The sequence below is a fragment of the Scyliorhinus torazame genome, chromosome 13 (genome assembly GCF_047496885.1).
Source record: "Scyliorhinus torazame isolate Kashiwa2021f chromosome 13, sScyTor2.1, whole genome shotgun sequence".
In the NCBI taxonomy this organism is placed as follows: domain Eukaryota; kingdom Metazoa; phylum Chordata; class Chondrichthyes; order Carcharhiniformes; family Scyliorhinidae; genus Scyliorhinus; species Scyliorhinus torazame.
In genome coordinates, this window is record NC_092719.1 from 205,437,513 (window position 1) to 205,451,390 (window position 13,878).

General features: G+C 46.0%; 1 protein-coding gene across 3 annotated transcripts in view; it reads left to right on the forward strand.

The window, feature by feature from the left end:
- LOC140388553 (protein phosphatase 1M-like) overlaps positions 1–3,418 on the forward strand; it is a 67,607-nt gene extending 64,189 nt beyond the window's left edge. For all 3 annotated transcript variants that reach the window (XM_072472946.1, XM_072472944.1, XM_072472945.1), the window contains exon 10: positions 1,463–3,418. In XM_072472946.1, coding sequence (XP_072329047.1) covers positions 1,463–1,610 — 148 coding nt within the window. In that variant the 3' untranslated portion in view covers positions 1,611–3,418. The remainder of the gene's footprint in view (positions 1–1,462) is intronic.
- The last annotated feature ends 10,460 nt before the right edge of the window (positions 3,419–13,878 follow it).

Consider the following 13,878-nt stretch of genomic DNA (forward strand, 5'->3'; position numbering starts at 1 on the left):
AGGGGCAATTTAGAGTGTTAAATCCACCTACCTTGCACATCTTTGTGTTGTGGGGGTGAAACCCACGCAGACACGGGGAGAATGTGCAAACTCCACACGGACGGTGACCCAGAGCTGGGATCAAACCTGGGAATTGAAATGAAATGAAATCGCTTATTGTCACAAGTAGGCTTCAAATGAAGTTACTGCGAAAAGCCCCTAGACTCCACATTCCGGCGCCTGTTCGGGGAGGCTGGTACGGGAATTGAACTGCCTTGGTCTGCTTTAAAAGCCAGCTATTTAGCCCTGTGCTAAACCAGCCACGTAACCCGTAATGGGACCTCGGTGCCATGCCCCAACAGGGCTAACCCACTGCGCCACCGTGCTGCCCTTATTCCGGGAAACCTGCTGAACTTGTTTGGTTGAGGCTTGCCTACGGTGCTGAATGTAGGAATTTCCGATGTATTACAGGTTGAGCATCCCTTATCCGAAATGCTTGGGGCTGAGTATGTATCGGATTTCGGAATATGCATCTGCGGTGCGCAGGTTGGGAACTGTGCATCCCCCGGGAACCTTCCCAGAGCCTTGTGGGATTTCCCACTCATCACAGCGACGCTCAAAAAAAAGTGCAGATTTTGGAATTTTGCAGTTTTCGGAATTTCGGTTAAGGGATGCTCAGCCTGTATAGGTATTTGGTGCAGTAAGGGTTAGTGTGTGGGGTGGAGCGGTGGTGTAAGGGTGTGTGTGTGAGTGGGTGCGTGTGTCGGTGGAGGTGGGGCTGTAGCGGTATTGTCGCTGTACTGGTAAACCAAAGACCCAGAGTAATGCTCTGGGGATCCCGGTTCCAAATCCCGTCACTGCAGAAGGTGAAATTTGAATTCAATAAAAATCTGGAATTACAAGTCTAATGATGACCATGAAACCATTGTCAATTGTTGTAAAAACCCATCTGGTTCATTGATGTCCTTTTAGGGAAGGAATAAGCCATCCTTACCTGGTCTGGCCTACATGTGACTCCAGACCCACGGCACTCTTGATTGACTCTTAACTGCTCCCTCAAGGGTAATTAGGGATGGGCAATAAATGCTGGCACAGCCTGCGAGGCCCACGTCCCATGAGCAAATTTGTTTTTTAAAAATCATGTTTTAAAATAAATTGGGGAGAACGTACAGACTCCGCACAGACAGTGACCGAAGCCGGGAATTGAACCCGGGACCCTGGTGCTGTGAAGCAACAGTGCTAACCACTGTGCTACCGTATTTAAAGTAGATTGAGAGCTGAGATGGTTTTTCTTGTTGTTTGAGTGGGAATAAAGATAGCAATTAAGGATTGTGTATTCAGTGGATTGAGTAGCTATTTTCTGGTGTGATGTTAAAGATATTTTAATACTGCGCTGGTAATAAGGTTTGTTTTTAAAATACAATATCCTTATTCCTTCGTCACGTAGCCTAGCCTTGAAAGTAACCCATCTTTATTTCTGCAGGTTCACGATGCTGGCCCAGTGCCTTGTAAATAAGGCAAGAGGAACGCTACAAGATGGTGACTGGAAACTAGAAGATGGCAGCTTTGCCTCATTCGATGATATATCTGTATTTGTGATACCACTGCTTAATATAGCAGATTCCGTGTAAGCTTTGGTTTGGAGAGAGCTGCACGGTTTCCGCTGTTGCCCACGGATTTTGGGTATTCCGAGCTTTAAACTTGTGTTCGGGGATGGATTGGAGGATTGCTGCAAGTCGAAGAGAGAAACCATAATACGAATCTGCCTGGGCCACAATTCTCGGCCCTGAGCAATTCCACAAGTTTAAATGAATGAATGTGTGCTCAGGTGAATCTGCACCGTCTGAAGTGGCCAGTTCAGTTCATCCACTTAATGTTTTACCGCCAGAAGGAGCTTTTCTTTCAGTGGGGGAGCATTGTGTGTTCAGCATTGGGCCTTGACCGAGTGACGTGCACTGTTCCCAATCAACAAAGGGGCATTTTTTACAAGTGACGGGCTGCATTCCTGTACATCTGCTGGTTCCTAACTTCCAAGCCCCATTCTGGGTGGCCCCTCTCCTGGCTGTCAGTTTATGCTGTTGACCAACTTGAGCGAGCGGGACCAGTTTGAGCAACATGGGGGAAAGGGGACCCCTATCCATCCTTTTGCTCATTGTGACATTGTAGCAAAGAGCATGGGTCTTCCAGTTACTGAATACAAAATGAGGACTTTTCTTTAAATAAAGGCAATTCCAATTGACCCATTTCGATTGGATATTAGATATATTGGTGGAAAAAAAAGCTTTAACTGGCATAGAAAGTGACATATCTACTTGGAAAGACCCGCCCATGGGGAGAGAATAGATTTAATGTGTTGATGAGGGAACAAACGTTTACCATTTTCATACCTCCCACCACTCAATGCCACCTATCGTTCTATGTATAATGAAGGACAGTTAATTTTCTGCCGTTATATAACAAAGAGGACTGAAGCAGGAGTGCCCTGAAGCAGGAGTGCCCACAACAGTGTTGAGACTTCAGAAAAGATCAACACCGCTGCCATCCGAAATAGAAGACCGCTCGACTTTTTTCAGTGTTACCCATAGAAAAATCAAAGATTGTTTAATGAATGATTGATGGCATTTAGAAATGTAGAGACCTTTCATTAAGCTGTTAAGCACGTCTGTGTATTTAAATTGAAGTATTCCGGCAGGAACATAAAGGAGGGGAAGAGTGTAATGCCGAAGGCAAGTGAGGCTGAGTTTCTGCAGAGATTTCCTGCCTTAACTGTGCCAGAGCAGCTGTGGTAACCCAGTTTGATTTTAGAAGTGGAACGTATGCAGTTTTGGGGATCTATGCGACTCTATTACAAACATTCCAGAGCATGGGTGAGAGAATAAAAATAATCTTTATTAGTGTCGCAAGTAGGTTTACGTGAACACTCTGAAAATCCCCTTGTCGCCATATTCCGGCACCTGTTCGATACACTGAGGGAGAATTCAGAATAGCCAACCTAACGAGCACGTCTTTCAGGACTTGTGGGAGGGAACCGGAGCACCCGGAGGAAACCCACGCAGACAGCGGGAGAACGAGCAGAATCCGCACAGACAGTGACCCAAGCTGGGATTCGAACCCAGATCCCTGGTGCTGTGCGTGCTGCCCTCCCTGGGGAGTCCTAACCCCCATGGTGGTTTACTGAATCTCAGCCTCATTGGGTTCCTCAGTAAATATAAAAGCGGTTTCAATCGCTGGAGTGTGTCAAATTTACTATAGGTGCGTGCAGGTTACTCCCCCCTCCAGAAACCCATTGTGCCACACTTAACTGAGAGTGCTTATCTCTAACTGTAATATGGCATCTGAATGACTTTTGTCAATGTTTTAATTGCTGAAATGTATGGTGTTTACAATTAAAGAATTTTTGTGAGTTGTTAATAAAATTAGAACTTGAGCTCTGGAAGAACCAGCTGCAATCCACTGTCCTTAAAACACACCTTAAAGCTTAGCTCTTTGGCTAAGGTTTTGCACACCTGTCCTGACCTTCCCTTATGTGTTTTGGGGCTGTTTTATTGTGCCGAAGTCACTTAGTTGCCAACAGGGGAGCAAAGCAATATCTCCGCCTTGATATTCAATGGCCTTACCATCACTGAATCCCCCACTGTCAATATCCTGGGGGTTACCATTTACCAGAAACTGAACTGGACTATCCATATAATAATAATAATCGCTTATTGTCACAAGTAGGCTTCAATGAAGTTACTGTGAAAAGCCCCTCGTCGCCACATTCCGCTGCCTGTGCGGGGAGGCCGGTACGGGAAATGAACCCGCGCTGCTGGCCTTGTTCTGCATTACAAGCCAGCTGTTTAGCCCACTGTGCTAAACCAGCCCCAGCCGTATCGAAAAAGTAGTATATAAATACTGTGGCTACAAGAGCAGGTCAGAGGCTAGGAATCCTGCAGCGAGTAACTCTCCTCCTGACTCCCCAAAGCCTGTCCTCCATCTACAAGGCACAAGTCAGAGGAGTATGATGGCATACTCTCCAGTTGTCTGGATGAGTGCAGCTCAAACAACGCTCCAAGCTCAAGATTTGGATTGGTTTATTGTCACGTGTACCGAGGTACAGTGAAAAGTATTGTTCTCCGTGCAGCTCAAACAGATCATACCATACATGAAAAGAAAATACATAATAGGGCAAACATAAAATACACAATGTAAATACATAGACACAGGCATTGGGTGAAGCATACAGGAGTGTACTACTCGCTAGGGAAGATATGTGAAGAGATCAGATCAAAATCTTCATGGACGAAGCAGCCAGCTTGGTTGGCACCACATCACCACCTTAAACGTTCACATCCCCCCCCCCCAATCGATGCACAGTGGTAGCTACACATAGTTATCTACACCAGCGGTATCCAAATCTTTCCTTTAGGTGGCTCACCGAGTGTTTTCACCAGTTATTGCGGATGACCACGTACGCAAGTTGCTTTAAACATTATTTGTTACAGGTAGAACCACATGTCGGTGCAGACTCGATGGGCCGAATGGTCTCTTCTACATGTGGTTCTGTGACGCCCGTCACTTTTTAAAAATAATGTTTAAAGTGACTGACCTACTCAAGCCCATTAGCCAGCACTTGGCCCAGACCAGTCATCACATTTAAGGCTAAGCGCTCATTCAAGTACTTTTTTAGGCATGTGAGGCAACCCGCCTCTCCCGGGCGGTGCGTTCCAGACCGTCACCACCCTCTGGGTAAAAAAAAGCGTTTCCTCACATCCCTCCCCACTACCCAAAACCTCCTGCCCCTCACCTTCAACTTGGGCCTCCTCTTAACTGACACTTCAACTGAGGGGAACAGCTGCTCCCTATCCCCCCAGCAATCCGTGCCTCTTTTTTTAAACAAATATTTTTATTCAGACATTTTTCATTATACACAAACTACAACAACCGCCCAAACCCCCTGTGAGAGGAAAAAAAGCCAAACCTTAAATAAAATGCAGAGTCAGATGACAGGCTGCCCCCTCCAATAGAACCTTTCCACTGACCCCCTCCTGGAGGATTAAATAATTCCGAAAGGTGCAGTTAATGCAGAAAACTTGGTGCAATAACCACCATAGCGAGAAGGTATTGACTAAACTACTGGGATTAAAGACAACCAAGTCTCTGGGCTCTGATGGGTATTAAAGGATGTGGCTGTTTTGTTACCTGTGTGGTAGGTAACATGTGCTACTCAAACCTTGGTTAGTGATGAGGTATTCTGAATCTCAATGAAGAAGATTCAAACTCGTCCAGTAGTAAGAAAAGGTTTATTGAGTAACTACAACAATATTTACATGAGTTCTTTACTTTAACTTTGATACTAGTGATAAGGTTAACAAGATCTAACTATGGTAACTATACGTAACTCCACTGACCATCTAAACTAGTCTGCTGTTGCTTTGATCACAGTGCACCCAAGAGAGAGGGAGAGCCCACAATGTAGTTGCCTTTTATACCCCTGTTGGTCCGGCCCTCTTGTCATCATGTGCTGCTGCTGATGACACATTAACCCCTTGTGTACATGCACACATAGAGATCACTACATCCCCCTTTTTTTCGTGTTACATATTTTCTGTATGTTGTAAAGAAAATTGAACAAACATAATGGATGCAGTTTGCAAATGCATTATATTAAATCAGTGAATTAGTCCGTCAAATGTTAATACATTAAGTCTCAAGTTTTTTTTTGCTTGCATGAAATAGGTAGACAAATGATGTACAAGTTATGATCTTGACGATTATACAAAGCCAATTAATATTTAAAAGTCCAATCTTAATTTTTAAAAAATCTTTGTGAGTCCATACTTTATGAGTTTGCTTGGTTGAGTTGCTTTCTTCTGTTGTTGAAGTGGTGATGTTGATGTTGTTATTTCTTTGTGAACGTCATCAGTGTTCCGGTGTTTAAGTAACCAAGAAGTCAGGTATTTGATTGGTCGAATCACTTTGTTGTCTGATTTATGGGTTTTTGTTTCGATGCTTGCGGTAGCGATTCTGTGTCACATCTTTATTGTCTGACCTGGACTTTTTCTTGTGTTTGTGGAATTGATTCTGCATGATATCTTTCTTGAAAGCTGGTTTGCTTGTTTGTTGTGGAGCAAATGTGAATTCATGAGATTTGCTGCCATGCCATGGCATGTTTGTACTCTTGCCAGTGTTTTGCAGTGTGCTGTGGCATTGTCCTTCGTGTGCAGAGTTGTACCATGTTGTACAGGTCATTGTTTCATTGTTGTCGTTTCTGTCTTGGTTGTTTTCGTTGTCGTTCTTGTTGTTGTTTGTGTCGTGCTTGTTTCTGTTTTTGCTGTTCTTGTTCTTGTCATGCTTGTTATTTCTGTTTTTGTTCTGCTTGTTGTTTTTGTTGTTGTAGTTGTTGTGCTTGTAGTTTTTGATGTTGCTGTCGTTCTTGTTTCTGCAGCGCTTTGTGTTGTTGCTCTTGTTGCGCTGGTATCATGTTTTCATAGAATTTATCAGAGAATTTACAGTGCAGAAGGAGGCCATTCAGCCCATCAGGTCTGCACCGGCTCTTGGAAGGAGCACCCTACCCAAGGTCAACACCTCCACCCTATCTCCATAACACAGTAACCCCACCCAACACTAAGGGCAATTTTGGACAATTTATCATGGCCAATCCACCTAACCTGCACATCTTTGGACTGTGGGAGGAAACCGGGACACGCGGAGGAAACCCACGCACACACTGGGAGGATGTGCAGACAGTGACCCAAGCCGGAATCGAACCTGGGACCCTGGAGCTGTGAAGCGATTGTGCTATCCGCATGGTGCATTTAAGTGCGATAGTGAGAGTTTGGTGACCGAGGGAGTATAAGGCTTCATTTTTATCTAAAGTTTAGTCTTTCTTTTATTTAGTTAATTAACTTAAAGGTTGCTGTTTGGTTTAGAAGAAGGTGAATTTTCAATCAGCTTTAAACAGGCTTCTACTTGTAGGCACTTGCAGCTGGAGCTTGTTAATTAGTTAATTGGATTAGGCCAGTTTTTCAGAGGCTAGATTCACAGTATAAAAGTGATCCCCTACAGTGCAGACTTTGTTTGCACTGAGTGCTGAATTTGGTGCATTTGAGTGCGATAGTGAGAGTTTGGTGACCGAGGGAGTTAGGTGAGGAGGGAGTAAGGTGCTCCTTTCATTTTGTTTCCGACATTTCCGCAAAGAGTGAGAAGAGAGCCAGGAGTTTACAGAAAGTGTAGCTGACTGGGAGCAGAGTCGCAGGGCGGAGATCTAGTTAGTCCACACGGCAGCTATATTCTGTAAGGTAAGAGGGGATGGAGGCTAGGCCAGTTACATGCTCCTCTTGTAGGATGTGGGTGGTGAGGGATACCACTGGTGTCCCCGCTGACTATACCTGCGGGAAGTGCACCCAACTTCAGCTCCTCAAAGACCGTGTTAGGGAACTGGAGCTGAAGCTGGATGAACTTCGGATCATCCGGGAGGCAGAGGGGGTGATTGAGAAGAGTTACAGGGAGGTAACCACACCCAAGGCACAGGACAAGAATAGCTGGGTTACAGTCAGGGGGAAAAAAACAAACAGGCAGACAGTGCAGGGATCCCTCGTAGCCGTTCCCCTTCAAAACAAGTATACCGTTTTGGATGCTGTTGGGGGGGATAACCTACCGGGGGAAGGCCCTAGCGGCCAGGTCTCTGGCACTGAGTCTGGCTCTGGGGCTCAGAAGGGAAGGGGGGAGAATAGAAAAGCAATAGTTGTAGGAGATTCAATGGTTAGGGGAATAGATAGGAGATTCTGTGGTCGCGAGCGAGACTCCCGGAAGGTATGTTGCCTCCCGGGTGCCAGGGTCAGGGATGTCTCGGATCGTGTCTTCAGGATCCTTAAGGGGGAGGGCGAGCAGCCAGAAGTCGTGGTGCACATTGGTACCAACGACATAGGTAGGAAAAGGGGTGTGGAGGTAATAAACAAGTTTAGGGAGTTAGGCTGGAAGTTAAAAGCCAGGACAGACAGAGTTGTCATCTCTGGTTTGTTGCCGGTGCCACGTGATAGCGAGGCTAGGAATAGGGAGAGAGTGCAGTTGAACACGTGGCTGCAGGAATGGTGTAGGAGGGAGGGCTTCAGGTATTTGGATAATTGGAGCGCATTCTGGGAAAGGTGGGCCCTGTACAAGCAGGACGGGTTGCATCTGAACCAGAGGGGCACCAATATCCTGGGAGGGAGGTTTTCTAGTACTCTTCGGGAGGGTTTAAACTAATTTGGCAGGGGAATGGGAACCGGATTTGTAGTCCAGCAACTAAGGTAGCCGATATTCAGGACGCCAAAGCGTGTAATGAGGCAGTGGGGAAGGGAACACTGACAAAGGAGAGTACTTGCAGGCACGGAGATGGGTTGAAGTGTGTATACTTCAACGCAAGAAGCATCAGGAATAAGGTGGGTGAACTTAAGGCATAGATTGGTACTTGGGACTACGATGTGGTGGCTATCACGGAAACTTGGATAGAAGAGGGGCAGAAATGGTTGTTGGAGGTCCCTGGTTATAGATGTTTCAATAAGATTAGGGAGGGTGGTAAAAGAGGTGGGGGGGGGGGTGGCATTATTAATTAGAGATAGTATAACAGCTGCAGAAAGGCAGTTCGAGGAGTATCACCCTATTGAGGTAGTATGGGTTGAAGTCAGAAATAGGAAAGGAGCAGTCACCTTGTTAGGAGTTTTCTATAGGCCCCCCAATAGTAGCAGAGATGTGGAGGAACAGATTGGGAAACAGATTTTGGAAAGGTGCAGAAGTCATAGGGTAGTAGTCATGGGCGACTTTAACTTCCCAAATATTGAGTGGAAACTCTTTAGATCAAATAGTTTGGATGGGGTGGAGTTTGTGCAGTGTGTCCAGGAAGCTTTTCTAACACAGTATGTAGATTGTCCGACCAGAGGAGGGGCAATATTGGATTTAGTACTGGGTAATGAACCAGGGCAAGTGATAGATTTGTTAGTGGGGGAGCATTTTGGAGATAGTGACCACAATTCTGTGACTTTCACTTTAGTAATGGAGAGGGATAGGTACGTGCAACAGGGCAAGGTTTACAATTGGGGGAAGGGTAAATACGATGTTGTCAGACAAGAATTGAAGTACATAAGTTGGGAACATAGGCTGGCAGGGAAGGACACAAGTGAAATGTGGAACTTGTTCAAGGAACAGGTGCTACGTGTCCTTGATATGTATGTCCCTGTCAGGCAGGGAAGAGATGGTCGAGTGAGGGAACCATGGTTGACAAGAGAGGTTGAATGTCTTGTTAAGAGGAAAAAGGAGACTTATGTAAGGCTGAGGAAACAAGGTTCAGACAGGGCATTGGAGGGATACAAGATAGCCAGGAGGGAACTGAAGAAAGGGATTAGGAGAGCTAAGAGAGGGCATGAACAATCTTTGGCGGGTAAGATCAAGGAAAACCCCAAGGCCTTTTACACATATGTGAGAAATATGAGAATGACTAGAGCGAGGGTAGGTCCGATCAAGGACAGTAGCGGGAGATTGTGTATTGAGTCTGAAGAGATAGGAGAGGTCTTGAACGAGTACTTTTCTTCTGTATTTACAAATGAGAGGGGCGATATTGTTGGAGAGGACAGTGTGAAACAGATTGGCAAGCTCGAGGAAATACTTGTTAGGAAGGAAGATGTGTTGGGCATTTTGAAAAACTTGAGGATAGACAAGTCCCCCGGGCCTGACGGGATATATCCAAGGATTCTATGGGAAGCAAGAGATGAAATTGCAGAGCCGTTGGCAATGATCTTTTCGTCCTCACTGTCAACAGGGGTGGTACCAGGGGATTGGAGAGTGGCGAATGTCGTGCCCCTGTTCAAAAAAGGGACTAGGGATAACCCTGGGAATTACAGGCCAGTTAGTCTTACTTTGGTGGTAGGCAAAGTAATGGAAAGGGTACTGAAGGATAGGATTTCTGAGCATCTGGAAAGACACTGCTTGATTAGGGATAGTCAGCACGGATTTGTGAGGGGTAGGTCTTGCCTTACAAGTCTTATTGAATTCTTTGAGGAGATGACCAAGCATGTGGATGAAGGTAAAGCAGTGGATGTAGTGTACATGGATTTTAGTAAGGCATTTGATAACGTTCCCCATGGTAGGCTTATGCAGAAAGTAAGGAGGCATGGGATAGTGGGAAATTTGGCCAGTTGGATAATGAACTGGCTAACCGATAGAAGTCAGAGAGTGGTGGTGGATGGCAAATATTCAGCCTGGATCCCAGTTACCAGTGGCGTACCGCAGGGATCAGGTCTGGGTCCTCTGCTGTTTGTGATTTTCATTAATGACTTGGATGAGGGAGTTGAAGGGTGGGTCAGTAAATTTGCAGACGATACGAAGATTGGTGGAGTTGTGGATAGTAAGGAGGGCTGTTGTCGGCTGCAAAGAGACATAGATAGGATGCAGAGCTGGGCTGAGAAGTGGCAGGTGGAGTTTAACCCTGAAAAGTGTGAGATTGTCCATTTTGGAAGGACAAATATGAATACGGAATACAGGGTTAACGGTAGAGTTCTTGGCAATGTGGAGGAGCAGAGAGATCTTGGGGTCTATGTTCATACATCTTTGAAAGTTGCCACTCAAGTGGATAGAGCTGTGAAGAAGGCCTATGGTGTGCTCGCGTTCATTAACAGAGGGATTGAATTTAAGAGCCGTGAGGTGATGATGCAGCTGTACAAAACTTTGGTAAGGCCACATTTGGAGTACTGTGTACAGTTCTGGTCGCCTCATTTTAGGAAGGATGTGGAAGCTTTGGAAAAGGCGCAAAGAAGATTTACCAGGATGTTGCCTGGAATGGAGAGTAGGTCTTACGAGGAAAGGTTGAGGGTGCTAGGCCTTTTCTCATTAGAACGGAGAAGGATGAGGGGCGACTTGGTAGAGGTTTATAAAATGATCAGGGGAATAGATAGAGTAGACAGTCAGAGACTTTTTCCACGGGTGGAACAAACCATTACAAGGGGACATAAATTTCAGGTGAATGGTGGAAGATATAGGGGGGATGTCAGAGGTAGGTTCTTTACCCAGAGAGTAGTGGGGGCATGGAATGCACTGCCTGTGGAAGTAGTTGAGTCGGAAACATTAGGAACCTCAAGCAGCTATTGGATAGGTACATGGATTACGGTAAAATTATATAGTGTAGATTTATTTGTTCTTAAGGGCAGCCCGGTAGCATTGTGGATAGCACAATTGCTTCACAGCTCCAGGGTCCCAGGTAGGTAACATGTGCTACTCAAACCTTGGTTAGTGATGAGGTACTCTGAACCTCGATGAAGAAGATTCGAACTCATCCAGTCGTAAGAAAAGGTTTATTGAGTAACTACAACAATATTTACATGAGTTCTTTACTTTAACTTTGATACTAGTGATAAGGTTAACAAGATCTAACTATGGTAACTATACGTAACTCCACTGACCATCTAAGCTAGTCTGCTGTTGCTTTAATCACAGTGCACCCAAGAGAGAGGGAGAGCCCACAATGTGGTTGCCTTTTATACCCCTGTTGGTCCGGCCCTCTTGTCATCATGTGGTGCTACTGATGACACATTAACCCCTTGTGTACATGCACACATAGAGATCACTACAGTGGCAGCAGAGATAGTGGATGCATTGGTTATGATATTGCCTGGATTCTAGGGCAGCGCGGTGGTACAGTGTTAGCACTGCTGTGTCACGGCACTGAGGACCTAGATTTGATTCCGGCCCCGGGTCACTGTCCGTGTGGAGTTTGCACATTCTCCCCGTGTTTGCGTGGGTTTCACCCCCACAACCCATAGATGTGCAAGGCTAGGTGAATTGGCCACATTAAATTGCAGCTCAATTGGAAAGAAAAGAAATGGCTACTCTAAATTTATTTATTAATTTTAAATTTCCTGGATTCTGGGAAGGTCTCTGCGAATTGGAAATACGCTAATGTAGGAAACTATAGACCGGTTAGCTTGACCGGTGTGGGGGAGGGCGGGAGGGCGGGGGAGAGAGTTTCTGGAATCAATCATTGAGGAGATGAGTGAACATTTGGAAAGACATAGCTCAATCCACCATTGTCAGCGTGGTTTTATGATGGGTAAGTCATGCTTGACAAACTTGATCGAGTTCTTTGAGGATGTAACCAGCAAGGTGGATAATGGGGAACCTGTGGATGTGGTAGATCTAGATGTCCAGAAGGCATTTGACAAGGTGCCACATAAAAGACTGATCCAGAAGGTGAGATCGCAGGTGATTCTGTAGATTTCCCCACAAGTAACTTCCCAGTCTACCGTGGTGAGATCCTGCTTTGTATTACTAAACTCCTCTCTTCCCCCAATCCAAAGCTTTCTTTGCAACTTGTGTATTACTTTGTCCATAACAAACGGAAATTTACCATGTTGTGGTTGCTATCACTAGAATGTCCCCCCCCCCACCACCTCAACCACATATCCGGCTCCATTCCCCAGAATTAGGTCCAGCACTGCGCCATCCCTTGTTGGACCCTCTACATATTGATCTAAGAAGTTCTCCTGTATACATTTTAAGAGATCCACTCCATCTAAGCACTTAACACAGTGACTATCCCAATTAATGTTGGGAAAGTTCAAATCACCTAATATAATTATCTCACGCAGACACTGGGAGAATGTGCAAATTCCACACGGACAGTGACCCGGGGCCGGGATTGAACTTGGGTCCTCGGCGCCGTGAGGCAGCAGTGCTAACCACTGCGCCACCGTGCCGCCCCATGCTCCCTGAATACTTGATGCAAGACCTCATCCCTCTTTCTATCTATGTCATTGGCACCAACATGTACCATGACCTCTGCCTTATCACCCTTCCCTTCAGGATGCCCTGCAGATGCTCAGTGACACCCAGACCCTGCCACCAGGGAGGCAACACACCATCCTGTAGTCTCGTTGATGGCCACAGTAGTGTCTATCTGTTCCCCTGACTGTAGAATCCCCTATTACTATTGCCCTTCCTCCTCACCTGTACAGACAGGTTGTTTGTGGTGCCAGAAGCATCCAAAATAGAATACTGGTTTATGAGCGCGACCCCCATGGGACTCCTGGACTACCTGCCTGTTTCACCTGGACTGCCAGTTGGTCCCCCATTCCCTTCCTTCCTCAAATCCCTTCAGCTGCAGTGTGACCATCTCTCTAAACGTGTTATCCATGGTGCTCTCAGACTCACGAATGCTCCACAGTGTCCCATCCATCTTTCCAGCTCCCGGAGTTTCCAGGAGCTGCAGCTGTCCACACCTCCTGTGCATATGCTGGTCCTGGGCACTGGAAATGTGTGTGGCTTCCCACATAGAGTAGGAGGAGCACACTACGGCTTTGAGCTCTCCTGCCTAGACTAAGCCCTTTAAATTTAAATTTTTTAGAAGACTTTTTAAAATAAAATAAATCAAATAAGACCCTACCCTTGCATAAACAATGACTTACAATTTAATATAGTTTGAAAATACCCACCAGGACTTACTTACCGATCAGCTGCTCCCATTGGTCCCAAGTCACTTTCTGAACCGTCACCTCGGGCGCTGTTGTCTATCCCCATACGACTGCCAATTTACCCTGCCGCCCCTCCGCCACTGAAAAGGTAAATGGAGAAGGCCTTACCGCTCTTTTGTACTCCCCTCCTCTGAGGGCCTCACTCCCCTCCTCTGAGGGCCTCAGAGACCCTTCCCAAGTCTGAGCTCTGCTGCCGCTGAAAAGGTCAAACTTGTATATCAATGGGTATTAAAAACACTGCTATGTCTTTTCTTTAAATAAACTTAAGAGTACCCAATTAATTTTTTTTCCAATTAAGGGGCAATTTAACATGGCCAATGCGTGGGTTTGTGGGGGTGAAACCCGTGCAAACATGGGGAGAATGTGCAAACTCCACACGGCAGTGGCCCAGAGCCGGGATCGAACCTGGGACCTTGGTGCC